The 14,891-nt window shown below is 32.0% G+C and overlaps 1 protein-coding gene across 1 annotated transcript in view; it reads right to left on the reverse strand.

The window, feature by feature from the left end:
- Positions 1-842: 842 nt before the first annotated feature.
- The window catches only part of LOC118189076 (uncharacterized), a 408,861-nt gene continuing 394,812 nt past the window's right edge, over positions 843-14,891 (reverse strand). Inside the window, exons 8-9 of the mRNA XM_085817435.1 lie at positions 7,143-7,268; positions 843-2,635 (exon numbers count right to left, since the gene is read on the reverse strand). Of these exons, the coding sequence (XP_085673561.1) occupies positions 1,119-2,635; positions 7,143-7,268 (1,643 nt within the window). The 3' untranslated portion in view covers positions 843-1,118. The remainder of the gene's footprint in view (positions 2,636-7,142; positions 7,269-14,891) is intronic.

Genomic DNA, 14,891 nt, shown 5'->3' on the forward strand with positions numbered 1-14,891 from the left:
CGACTTCTGGTTATGGGGTTACTTTAAGTCCAAGGTCTACGTTGAAGGATAACATATCACGGACTGTACGGGAGATTCCTGCAGACATGTTACTTTCTGCTGTTGTGCATACTGTGCACAGAATGCAATATGTGGTCCACAACAACGGCAGCCACATTGAACCTCATTTGAATGCAAAATAAAAGGTAATTTCCGTATTGATTTGCATTTGTTAACACTCTATTTTCTATCACACAGAGCCAAATATTCCCCGTTCTAGCGGTGACGTTTGGAACTAATTTGTTTTTTCGCGGAATCCTTCGTCCCCCGTCTTGTTTAATCTTCCTACAAAATGTGGCGTCATTCTCGCAAATAGATAGCGCTACAGAACACTGTGAGCACTTTCAATTTAATTATGGCCACCCGGACAGATTGTATCGATTTTTTTCATTATTTTATAGCTGTGTGTGTTTTCATTTTCTGAAAGGAATTAAAGAATTAAAAAGAAACTTCACAAAATTGTTACGGCAGATATTGCCCTTTAGTTTATGCGTTGGAAGAGGTTTTTGTAGCTCTCGATTTTTCCCCTTATATATAAAGTTTTTATTAAAATTTAAACTACTCATGAGGAAAATATCTAATATATACTTATACTTGCAGTAGAAAGTCATCATATTGAAGTTCACCGATCCTTATTAAAAATATTTATAGCATAGTTTTGAATACAATCCTAACACGGCAATTTATTTTGTTTTGTTTTTATAATACAGTTTATTTACATGGCTGTTTGGCCATGTAAGAAGTAAGATCTCTTATATTACCAGATAATATTTAAATATCTAATATTTTAAAGATCCACATGATGAGGTTTTCGCAATTTTTATTTTTATATCTAAAAAATGATAAATTTGAATTACAGATGAAAAACTTTCACTTCTTAATGAACAAATGTAAATAATCACTTTATATAATGACACAGCAGCTATTTAAATAAAACATCGCTTCTTTAATACTTTAGCATTCAAAAATTCAATGAAGTACGTTTTATGAAACACTGAAAACTGATGTTAAAAGTTTTTAAGAAATGATTAACTAATTTGTAGCTTCACTGTTCATTGTTTGGCATGTCAGATCAGCATTCATGTGTTCATTTTGTCCAGAAATGATGCATCAGAGTACTCAATTATTTCATTATCTGATAAAAATCTCATTTCTGAGTCATCAGAAAGTTTTGACTGTTTTCTAATCTTTCGTTTTCTCAAGTAATATATAATTCCACCAGCAAGGCACAGAACTATGACTATAGTAACAGATATTATGGTTACTGTTGGTTTGCTGTTATCCGAAGCTGTAGACGCAGCCTTTGATGCATGTGTGTAAAACTGTTCAGATGTTGTTTCAACTGTTGGCTCTGTCATTTTTCGTTGCACATATGTTGATAGTATAGTTCTTATAGTAGGGTGCGTTCGATCAATTGTTGTTACTGTTGTGACAACAGAACTAGTTCTTGGAAAGCTAATGCCTCTTATCGTGGACGGTATAAAAAATTTTCTCCTTGATGTCGTATGAGTTGGCGTGCCAGTTATTAATTGGATGATTGATGAAATAGTAGATGTTGCAATTTCGAAATTTTGTGAAGTAGTCGAAGGTGTAGTGGATGGTAAAATTGTGGTTGATGTTTTTGGTGTTATGCTTATTAATGTAGTTCTCACAGTACTTCTAATAGTCTCAGCTTTTGATGTTGGCTCAAGTATAGATACTGTAGTGAACAGAGGAGTACCTGAGGAAGCTTTAGGCATTGTTATATTATAATCATTTAATTCCTTTTGAGTTGTGTATGTTTCTGGTGAAACTGATGCTTTTGAAAATTCTTTTTGTGTTTCCTGTGAACTTTGAAATGAAGGGTAACTGAAAGAACTGTCTTTTCTTTCAGTAGTTGAGTTCGCAATAATTGGGGTTGTTGAAAATGTTTGAGTAACAGGAGTGGACGTTCTTTGCGTTCGTGGCCTTAGATTATATGTTTTACGAGTACTTTCTGTCGTCGATTCAACTGTAGGTACTGGCGTAGTCACTGACGCAAATGTAAGGGCTGATTTATTCGTGGTTATCTCTTCTGATTTTGGTTGTGCAGCGCTTACAGTTCCTTGAGAAAGTGGTGATGTTATTAGTCTGCTCATTGTCGAAAGTTGTATAGTTTTCAAAGTCGTTGTACTTATTTCTGGTTCCCCGCCTGTAGGCCAGTTTGGGCTTGTTCCCGGTGTTGTAGTTGGCGTAGAGCTTGTAGACTGCGTCGTGTTTGTAGTCTGCTTAGAGCTTGTAGATTGCGTCGTACTTGTAGTTTGCGTAGAGCTTGTAGAGTGCGTTGTACTTGTAGTCTGTATCGAGCTTGTAGATAGTGTGGCACTTGCTGCCTGTGTAGAGTGTGCCAGCATTACCGTACCTGTTGTCTGTGTAGAGCTTGTAATTTGTGTCGGGCTTGAAGCTAATGCCGTACTTGGTGTACTCACAGATGAGCTTGTGGAAGTTAATGGAATATTTGTCGAAACATGGGGAATTAATGTTGTGGTTGCTTCAGGTAATCGTGAAGATGAATGCGTGGAGGAAACATTTGTAGCAGCCCATTCTTCAGGGATATCACTTTCCACAGCTTCAGTATCTATAAGAATGAGAAAATTTTAAAAGGCTCGTATTAAGTTATTTAATTTCCTATCAAAAATTATTCAAAATTTTTCCTGAATTAAATTAATCCAGATCTATTTTAAAATTTAATGTTGCACAATGGCAGTAAGTAAAACATAATAGCAGTAAATATGAAACGTGATCTGGTGTACAACTTAAATCCGATGTAATATTATGTCGGTATTATGTCGGTTAAGTTGTGCGAAGCTATTTAGAAAACGCCTGCTTAATATCTAAATGTTATAGCAAGGCACTTAGGGACTTCAACAATAAGTTTCACTTAAGCACCCTTTCTTATTTATCTGGCAACATTGTGCATTGTAGTGCTTTAGAACCTGAATAACGTATTTCGTTCTAATAGCCATTTACATTTATCTAAAAATATCAAATGTGTCTCAGTATGCTATTATTAATTAATTTCATAAACAATTTATCACATATTTTTAATATTAATTCCAAAAATTATTGTTTTATTTACGGAACCAAAGACTCGAACATGTAAACATTTTCCGCCAAACTAGTTAAAGTTTAAATTAATAATAAGAATTATTTCCGAATTTTAGAAAATCTATAGCAAACGTTCTGTAATTCTCATTCTCTTCTAACAACATTATTTCCAAGTCTGAAAAATATTGCAAAGAATTTATTTTTTTTCATAAAATTCGGGGCGTTATTCACTGTTTAGGGTTCCAAAATAAAAAACGCAGTTTCAGTTAGTAATCTAATTTAAATATAAGAAATTTGAAAACTAATCCCTCTATAATCTAATATGTTTGCATGCAAACAATAAATGCCATAAAATATATAGACAAATGCAGATTATTTCACAGACTTAGCTAGCAATACAAACGTGAAAAATGTTCTTTAAAGTGTGACGATATACCAATTTTGCTTTCCTTTTGTTGTCAAAGAATAAGGTGAAAAATGACACGAAGAATTATCATTTTATTGCATGATGATGACGTTCTGTTACATGCACGCATCGACGAAAGAAATCAATGAAGTATGCGGATTATACAAAAGCATATATTTTCTGGCCATTTATTAAAAACATTGTTTAGTATTAAACGAAATACATGCGTAGACATAGCATTTTATTTACCGTATTTTTTTATTGTTTTGTATCCATGATATAAGCAAACCTCGATAATATTGCAATCGAAATTCAAAAGCAATCATTATGTCTCAGTTGGCAATCCTGTCTCTGTATACACTCTCAAGGCACACAGTAGCTTTCCGTAATAGAATTATGAAATCCTTGAATGACTTTTCCGAGCCGTTTTGATTGAACAATGTTTTGTGCATGTTAAATGGTTTAGTAAATATAGAGTCTGTGAATCTACATATTTTGTTGCTAAAACTCGATTAATTATTTCTTATAAAAGGAATACAAAGAAAACTCAAAACCAATGTTATAAACCAGTGAAATAACAAAGAGTTTTAATAATGATTTTCATATTTTGAACCTAAACTACATTAAGAATTTAAATCTTGCACGCATAGTTTTATTGATATACTGAAGCCATTCAGTATGCTCAACGTTAATTCTTTTCATTCTCTGTAAAAAGAAAGACAGCAAATATTCACATAAATAAATTTCTTCAATCCTTGAAGAGCCAAAGGCAAAATCTTAAGGTTTACAAAAAAAAAAAAAAAAAAAAAAAAAAAAAATATATATATATATAAGGAATGGAGTTACTACGAAAAGAACTTTAAAATGAAATAACGAAATCTATAAATCCAAGAAGTTTTCCTTCTGACGCATCTATATCACGCCAAATCCAGCGTAAAGAAAGTGAGAATGCTTAGAAATTTAAACGAAACACATTAAGAGTTCTTGATGATTTTTATTCTTCTGAAGCCAATAATTCTTGAAATTCCGTCTTTATTTTATTTAATTTCATTTTTTTATCTTCCCCTGCGAGAATTCGAGACTGAAAAAATTCGTCAGTTTTATATCCTAACTTACTTTAAGAATTTTATTTCTCGTTTTTTCTCCAAATTCTGAGTCGAGATGCAATTTCCGTTTCAGTGTCCAGTTTTTTATCTGCCCAATTTCTTATTTACTGAAGCGAATTTTCATACAGCTATTATGGGGAAATGTACTGAATAGAAATTAATTTGAGTCATCAGAATCAATTTTGAACGGGAAACAAGTAGAAATATAGAGACAATAGCAGATGTTAAGCTATCAACATGGACGTCCTCTGCTTTAGATGATGAAAATAGTAACAATAATGCTCCATCTTATGTCATAAATAAAAGCAAAACAAAAAATAATAATAAATAAATGAAGCAAAAAAAATAATGAATAAATGAAGCAAAAAAAAAAAAAAATGAAGCAAAAAAAAATAATAATAATAAATAAATGAAGCAAAACAAATGTAATTTTTTTCTATTCACATATAGATATTTAATCTATAAAGTTCTAGATAATTTGCGTGTCCTTGGCTACTGGAACTTTAAGGAAGTGTCTAGCGATTAATCGCTGGTCTTCTTACAAGTATCCAAAGAAGGACAAAAATACTCTTTTATTCACTAACTAAATGAAATACTAACAAACGTCTTTTCTCAGGCTTATAGGAAAGCCTTCACTTGGGTTTTTAACTTAAGATAGAAAATAATAAACTAATCTAATTCGAACTAGCTAAACTTTAGCGGAAGCTGTAAGATAACTATCCGAGTTGGCCCGTAAATTAAACCTCATCGGCGAATACTAACAGGCACGTAAAACTATGGCAGTACGTAATGGACATAATGCTTAAAGCAACGACATGGGACGAAAGCAGAACAAGCTGTACTGAAAACCACTAGTTTCTTCTACGTAAGTCACCGAATTCCCATTAAATATTGGCTCTACTTCATTTACATAAAATGCGATACTGAAATCTCATTCTGGCTGGGAGATGTAGGTGGAAAAATAACTATTAGAAAATTAAAATAATCCCTACAAATTTTTGATAAAGGTTTTGGTTTTAGTGGATAAAATCTTTCAGATAATTTTAACTAGTTATTAAAATATTATACCAAATCTCAGGTGAAAATAGTAGAAAGGAAAAATAAAATTCTTTGCCTTTGGTTTCAAATTTTAAATTATGAATCTTTGATTTGAAAATAATACTCTTTACAGTATTGGCGTTTTTATTCTTTTATAAATCTTTGATTTGAAAATAATACTCTTTACAGTATTGGCGTTTTCTAAGTCTGCAGAATGACATTCTAATATTTTTTACGTAATGCCTTAATGTATTGAAAAGAAAAACATAGAAACTCTTAATGCAAATCGAGTCATGATAACCTCCTAACCATTTTCGTCAGAACTGTGTTGTTAATACAGAATTACATTTTATAATAGTTAAGTGAGACATAATTACAGAAGTGAAAGGTTTAAGAGTGAAATTAAAGAAATATTTTCTTAGTAATGATTATTAACATATGAAAATATTGTTCTTTTAAGGGTGGTATTTCTGACATAAAAAATTACATTTAAAGTATGAAATCTAGCAACAGCAAAACTATAACCACCGGAGTTATTTCAGGAAAACGAGAACATTTAAACGACGCTTTAGGTAATCGTACATTTAAACGTTGCATTTATTTCAATTCTTTCTTCCTAATTCATTGCTTTATATTTGCATTTCTTTTTTATTATTTATAAGATATTTTAAATTTGTATTTGTCCTGATCTTTAGTCTATAATTTAAAGTAATTACTTTTCAACAACTGAAAAAAAAGAGGGAAAAAATTGAAAGAGTTTAGATTTTAATGGTCTTTCGACAGAGCTATTTTAAAGAATAATATGGTTTATCAATAATGATTATCAATAAAGATGCCTTGGTGAAATAGCGAAACATAAATTACTAGATTAATATACATTTAGACTAACATGGGAATTCTATATACCTTTTGTATATCTGAAAAGTAAAAACTATATAATATTTAATATTTTTAATCGTATATAATGTGAATTAAATGTGTTTTTGCTTAAATCAATCAGATTAAAAAGTAAAAAAATAATATTCTTAAGAACGGCATATATTGTTTTTAAATAGCTTAGTTTGTCAATCAATTATAGTAAATTTGAACGATAAATATCTTACATTTTGCCGAATGCAAGAGACTCAAAAATGAAATAACCTAGAGTCACGTTTCTGCATTATTAGTCTTTTTGGTGTGAATGTGAGCGTTTGTTTGGTAAATGCTCATTAAAATCATGACTTTAGTAATGTGAAGCTAACGCAACACTGCTAAAGCGTCATTTGAATAATTCACATTGCTACTTATTAAATTCCTACTATTAGCTCACACTCTCTCTATATATTGGTCAAAATTAATTATAAATTAATTATTAAATATATTATTAAATAATATCAGTGAACTGCGGTTTTAATTTATAGAATACCCATATACAGTTTGAATTTGTTTTCATTACGCGAAGTTACCTTCAGCCGATTTGAATGATTTTACTTCATAAAAATACTTACTTCCAAGGCACATAGTCATATAATCTCCACAGCAGTTTGCAGCTTCATAGCAACTTTCAGTACAACCACACGAGTGGGCATCATTTGGTTCCCTGCACCTTCCTCTGCATGAATCCGCCATCCACTCTGAAATTATATATATTTTTAGTGTATATGGGGCACAGTATGAATAAATATATGTAAATTAATATAGAGAAACATACATATATATTTTTTCAAATATACACTCTTATTCCATATATGAGATTGCCTTATATATAAGGTAATCCTGCTTTTCTGGAGGTTTTGAAAGAACAATAGCTCACATGCACAGAGCTTTTATTTGTTCTGGATAAGGTGAATGAATTTCACAAGAAATATAACAGAGTGATTAAAATTTCTTAAAAATCAGCATGTAGCATTTTTTTTTAATACAAAATTTATGAAGCAAGAGAATGTTAAGTGCAGAAAAAGTTTACTATTTTTAGAACAGAGAGGGAAAATGCCAATTTAAAAGTAAGCATTACAAAGTAGCTAATTTTAATTATAATTTACATATTTTTATTTGTCTAAAACTCAAACAGTCGCTAATAATTTTACAGCAGTGTTGATTATCCAGTCAAAATGCATTGAGAACTAATACTAATTCCTTCTAGTTAAAATGCAAACGTTTTGAAGTAGACACTAATACTGTGTCAAGGTGTTTGTGGCTGTAACATGTTTTTTAAAATGAAGATAAATATTTAATTTGCTTCTTCTGCCAAGAGTGCTCTTCATTACGAGCTCAGTATCTATGCAATCAAAATTTTCGCATATATGCGAAAATATATGTATGTATCGCGTATATACTATCGCATATACACTTTTTGCTTAGATATATTGATTAATTCTAAGCTTGTTTCGTCACAATAAGTGTCTGTTTCATTAAATATTTAGACTGACCAACATGGAAAATGCAACACCATGAATATTCGGCCGTATAAGTATGCAAATTTCGAGGAAACCGTAGCGGAACAAGTCATGCAGATGATATAAGATACAAGTTAGTCACGTGATTATAGCTCAAAATAAAAGGGAAGGAAACTGCGGACGAATCAATTGTAGCTACTCTCTGCTGCTTAGAGAATCCAAAATTTCATTGTTCAGTGTTACAAAGTTCAGCGTTTCAGGAGGCAGTCGTGAATGAAGAGATACCTGATCGACGACACCGTTCCAGCAAGCGGACGATTTGTTCGAGGGGTAAAAATTTTTTATGACTGTCACCGGTTCAGAATCCGATGACAGTCATAAAATACTAGTCGGATTGGCTCTCGGGGAGATACAGCCAATCCGACTCAATTGCTGAACTCCACATCGCTCATCAACGTGGCATAAATGTTCGCAGGGCCATTAGTCATGATAGCAGGACACCCCTGTTACTATCAGAAGCATATTAACGGCACGAAAATATGTTGATGTGTTGCAGCCGTTTCGGCTACCTAACCTTCAGCGGCTGCGAAACGGTATTTTCTAGCAGGATAACGAGACACTGCATACTACTCATTAGTTGAGAAGACTTGCAGCATGTCTCATAGATTTGTTGGCCTGCGATGTACCCTAAATTTTAACCGATCGAGTGCATCTGGGGCACGATTTGTTGCTGTTTATCTTCAGCCGTTATCGGAGGACGAACTTTGGAGGGGGGTTCAGAGCATTCCTTACACTATCCGCACACTAACTGAATCTGTACCTCGAAGGGTTGTAGCTTGCATTATAAGGATCTTAAGTTTTACTAACGTTTATTTTATTTTAAAACTTTACTACCTTTCTTATTTTCCACTTCCGGCCAGAATTAAATGAATTAACTTGTTTATGCAAATTGTACTTGCTAACGCCCAAGTATTTAAGTTGTGGCTTTTTGGCAAGAGTTAGAAAGAGAGAGGAAGTGAGCCGCCTTGCCACTGCATTCTTACGAGTTTTCAATTAGTTGCTGCTTGCCTTTAAGGCCAGAGGTTTAGTCCTCTTGATATTTAAAACGTATTGTTCTTCAGCAGTTTGCGTACTACTTACGTAACCTTTTAAAAAGGCCAGTCTTAGTGTTAGGCATTTGTAACCTAATTCAAAGTTAGCTTTTAGTTAGAGATTTAGTTAGTAGTTTTATATTTTTTACGTTCAGACCACAAGTGGTTGGTCTCTGTATCCCGAAGTGCGGGAGCACCTATAAATTAATGGAGAATAAAGGGTTCAGTACACCGTTCCATCGTCTATTCCACACATACTTGAACATAGCTTTAGTACTCGTAAGCTCCCTGTTCCTATTCAGGATACGTAATATTTCCAAAGCAAGTCAAAAGACATACAATTCCTGACAGCATCACCGTGAAAGGTAGTCTTACATCTTATTGATTTCCGGTATATTTTATCGTACTATAAATAACATCACTTATTCAGTTACACATGCTCTGTCTGTGCATCAGTTGACATAACATTCTACCTAATCTTTCATGGTGTTGCATTTTCTTTCTCAGGCAGGGTATATATATATATATATATATATATATACGATATGTATTTAAAAGCATTGCGATTTTATGACACGATATGAAAGATTTGATTATGAAAGCCGCACAAACTTGTATCAAAATTTTCGGTGAAATGGGACTTTTCCCGTCATTCATGAAACCACAATCTTGGAAGCACTGATGTAAGAACACTGAAATATAGAAGCATAGATACTTGAGATTTAGAACGTCCGTCCATTTATAAATAGTCGAGCCGAATTAAATTCCTTTTTATTTAAATTGACATTTGTGGCCACAATCACTTGGCACTCTAATCGTGCCTATTTCCAGGTTGTTTACATTTTTGATGCTGTTGCGATAGGAAGCGAGCACAGCAAAATTATGTCCAAGCAGTGCACAGAGAGAAGCTGAATCAAATAGGTACGCATGAGTTCAGGAGAAGAGGGGAGGGTGTCAAAAGTTTCAGTTTTAAGTTTTGGTTTGCATTAAGCTTTACGTACGATGGCATGATTGAATGACGCAGTTAACACTTATAGCGTTATTTTTAGTACAGAGACAATAAGTCCCCAAATAAAATATAAAATAAACAAGGTTATAGCCAATTAAAACTAGAAGTTTGTTTTCATATGTTTTTTATCTTACACACACACACACACATACACACATATATATATATATATTTATATATATATATATATATTAATATACATACACAAATATGCATGAATATATTCACACCTATATATTCGAAAGGGTTGAACAAAAATCTGCAAGTTTTCGAAAGTTACTTACTTTTACCGAATTTAATCGTTAAAACGAGATAAAAATGCCTTCATTTTTTTAGCAAAACTAAATTAGCGATTATGTAGAAAGAAAAGAGGAAAAATGAATTCCAAAAACGATGTTATTAAATAAAAACTAAATTCGAATTACATTATGGAGCTAAATTTTAATTTTTTTTAAACACCTTTTGCTATTTTTGCAAAACTTAGTACTTTCGCATACTTTTGGATTTAAAATCTAAAATTGGGAAAAATTCACCTTGTCTTTTCAGAAAAATCAAATTCTGCGTCAAGTGCATTTCATTGAAACTACATGAATCTCTTATATACAAATATGGGCTAAATTGCCAGAGTGCCCATATAACCATAAAACCAGAGTGCTATGTGTGAATCACGCTTTGGAAACATGAAATGCATCTCGAATTTTATTCGTAGGCCTAGTAGAATTAGAGATGCAGAACTGAGTAATTTTTCTTTTCTTTTTGTTGACCATTGTATCTTCTACAGTTCTTACAAATATTATATATATAATTTCGAAATAAATATTAGGTTCAAAGTACAGATTTTCAATTACCAAATATGAATTTCTAAATTAAAATTTCATATAAAATATGAACTAGTAGTTCTGTAATTCAGTATATACATTTGCCTCGAGCATTAAATGCAAAAATAAATTTGAGTTAACAATGCATCAAAATAAAGATCTTTGTTTCTCAAATATACGTTAATTATCAATCTTTTCAGGAAGAAATACTAATTCCAAATAATTATAATGCTATTTTCAGCATGTGAGGCTAATTTGCTCTAATAAGTCCTAATTAGTGTAAACTTACCCAGCGCCATTTGGTAATTCTTTAAGGTAATTTGACATTTAATTAATTTTGGAATATCCTTAAAAATTCTCGACATTTTTAAACAAATGTCGAATGTCTCTGAAATCATCTAAGACTCCTCAATATTTAATACATCAAGTCGCATTAATAATTCATTAAATATGAAGAAATGTTTGTCAATTTGTATATATATTTACATGAATACACTAAGTTCTAATTACTCTGAAAGTTTTATTTAAATGTTAAAGGTTATTAATGACTGGTAATATCCGAAACATTTTTAAAAGAATAATGGATTAACAGAATCAAGAATCAGATGTCTATTATTTTTAATACTCTGAATAAAAATATTTTGTAAACTATACATTCATGCAATAAAGTGAAATCTATAGAAAGAATATTGATTGCGAATTATGAAATACTTTAATTTTGTATTAAAAAGTAGGATTTCATTCACAGTTAATCAGCATAGAAACGGTGTTTAGTACCTGTATTGTGACTGTAGATAATTTTTGGTGTTCGATATTATCATCATGTAATAAAATAGCAAAATTATTATTTACTTCCTGTTACATACATTTTAAAATTATAGTTGAGCTTTATCAATAATTTGTATTATCGTTTACAGTGCAAACACAAATAAAAATTGTTATAAATGCCTAAATGTCGTCTTTCTTTTTATATGCCTAAATCTTATAATCCTATATACAACTAAATTAAAATAGTGTAATTACTCATTCTTACCAAAACTAGTAACAAAACAAAGTAACAAAAATGATTTTCCAAATCATAATTGTAACATGAAACTCTTACAACAATGCTGACTTTTAAATTACAATATGAAATGCAAATAAGTATTCACCACATTTTGCAGAAAGCAAATTTATTAGAAATTTAAACAAATTTTCTTATTTAAAAATTAACTTTAAATATCAAATTCTCGGAACTTACGACCATTCTCAAAATTAAACTAAGCACATCCAACATAATATGCAAAAAGGAAATCTCCTAATTCTCTATTCTTGTAGTTACAGCTACTATTTTAAATTGTCGTGGAGGAACTAGCAATGAGTATAGTCAATCAACTCTGATCTCTGAATACCAGAGTGCTTCAGTACTCAACGCAAAGGTACACAATTAAAATGTTTTTGTTCCTGTTTTCATGTTCATATTTCATGGAAGAATGGTTACTACAGCCTCAGAGAGGTTGGAATTTTTATTTTCCATTTCCGTTTTGAGGGACATCACCCCGGGGATGATCCAAGAGCCTCCCGCCCTTTTACGCTACCACCAAATCACATAAAAGAACTTTTCGCTTTCCATACATTTGGAGTTGCCCCTGTGCCGCAAAGACACTATGTATTTAGAAGCATCCATACCTTCTCTGTGATTCGAACCCAATTCTTCGTTACGGTAGTCAGAATCACTAACCTCAATTTCGGCTGGGCGGCTCACGAATAAATAATAAGTTAAATTAAAATTTTCATTTGATTAGTTAAAAATTGATTACTTGAATTAGAATCTCTCCACCCTTATTTCTATAATAACGCTTCATTATTCAAACATAATTTTCTAATGATTAGTTAGAAATAAGATTTTAATACTAGCCTTGTTTCCATAAGGAAAGTTTTCAGTAATTCAAGTTAACATAAAGTATGTAATACTCCTATCTACAATCAAAACCTCAAATTAGATTTAAAATTAGTCTTATATTTATTGATTAGTAAACCCTATCAGGGTCAATGTTCCTTCTAACCTTCTTCGGGAACATGCAAGGACCTGACTCGGAACAGAGAGCTTACTAAAGCTATGTTCAAAACTGTGGGAAGTAAACAGGATACACAAGAAGGGTATACAAAACCCTTTATTTTTCTCTATTTACAATGACTTCCGTACTTCGGAATACAACGACCGCTACTTGGGGTCAAAACGTAAAAGTATAAAAATAAAACTAAACTCTAATTTAACTTTAGAATAATAAACGTGGAAGATTGGCCTTATATTAACAGGAAGCGTATGTAGTACAGAGAACTGTGAACACTACAATACGTTTAAAATTTATCAAGAGGAGTAAAACCTCTGGCCTGGAAGGCAACAAGCAACTGCGTAACTTCTAAGGTAAGCGGCCTGCTTCGACTCACTGCTTCCTCTCTCTCGCTTGGCAAAAAGCCACAACTTAAATACTTGGCGTTCGCCAGACAAACTTTGCATAAAAACCTTAACGCTTATAATTCTGGCCGGAAGTAGAAAATAAGAAGTGATAGTAAAGATTTAAAATAAAATAAACGTTAGTAAAACTTAAGATCCTTACATACTTCCCGCCAGAGTTAATTAGTTTGAAACTGAGGTCTAAAACGACCTTGTTGAAAACTTTTAGCTCTAGAATCTAACGCGAGGCCAATCTTTTACAAATATTTTTCGCTAGAAACTAGAAATTTAAAAGAAAGAAATTTGTTTTTACAATAGCAGCTCCCAGGATACACAATTTTTTTTCATCTGTACTGCATCTAGACAGGAGCTTTTATTCAAATCTGGTTCCTTCCAGAGATCTGGAAGGAAAACTAGTTTAATGAAATGTTACACAATGAAATGGCAAGTAACATGTATAATTATACTTCTCTTAACATTCTTATTTCATTCATGACTATTTTAATTATCTCTCCCCGTGCTCTCTGACATGTGTTGTAAAAGAACACCAAACACGAATGTGTTTCTGTCTACGTGTTCCACACTTCCTCCTACAATCAAAACACTAACGTGTTAAAATTCAACATAACAAGACCTCGTAACACACCCTAATTTCAACTCTAAACCCTGTGGTACTATTCTAAAAGTGGCTAACTCTAAAGTGTAGCGTCAGAGAGCCTAACTACATCATTCAACCTTTAACACATATTCATCATGATTTAGTCTTTTTACAGTCACACGAATAAAAATATTTTAACATTCACTTTTACCATATCACGGTATTTCTTAACATTTAAAATAACAGTTCACATTGTATATAAGAACATATCAACATGCTGTTAAATTTACACATTTGAAAACATACATTAGTAGTACATTGTTAACTTCTATTCTTTTCAAAGCAAGTGCCAATTCTTTCTACATTGAAATAATTCATTTCAAAAAAGTCTTTCAGACTAAACTTCTTTCCTGCTAGAATGTTTTAAATAAAATTTATACAATACCTTTTTACAATATTTAAGTCTTTACACAACGCTATTATACATCAACTTTAGTTTTACGCGCGAGTAATTGAAAAACATAATACCAAAATCGGTAACAACTCATCTCTCGCCCTTTTGGCGATAAAGGTAGACCTCGCATGAGGTAAAACTTCTTGAAATCTGCCACCTGCAGTAAGAATGAAAGATTAACTTAAGTTTGCAAAGTAACATAAAATTTTACTTATCTTTGTGATATTCGGACATCCTTTTCTGAGCCCAGTCCTTAAAGGTATTGCAGATAGTTGTTTGATTTATCCTCCTTCTTGTACTGGCTCGCCCTTCAGTGCCTTCCTCTGGAAGCTTCCTTTTTTCACCAGTTCGTTCACCCTTGAATACCTTCTTTTTCTCCTCTGCTTGTGGTCTTGGCCGTTTGATGGCAGCTGGTCTTGACGAAACCGAGAAACTTCTGTCGTGTTCCTGCTTG

Source organism: Stegodyphus dumicola, chromosome 5, assembly GCF_044657685.1.
Source record: "Stegodyphus dumicola isolate Sdum_Otavi_A_Nest chromosome 5, ASM4465768v1".
Lineage (NCBI taxonomy): Eukaryota > Metazoa > Arthropoda > Arachnida > Araneae > Eresidae > Stegodyphus > Stegodyphus dumicola.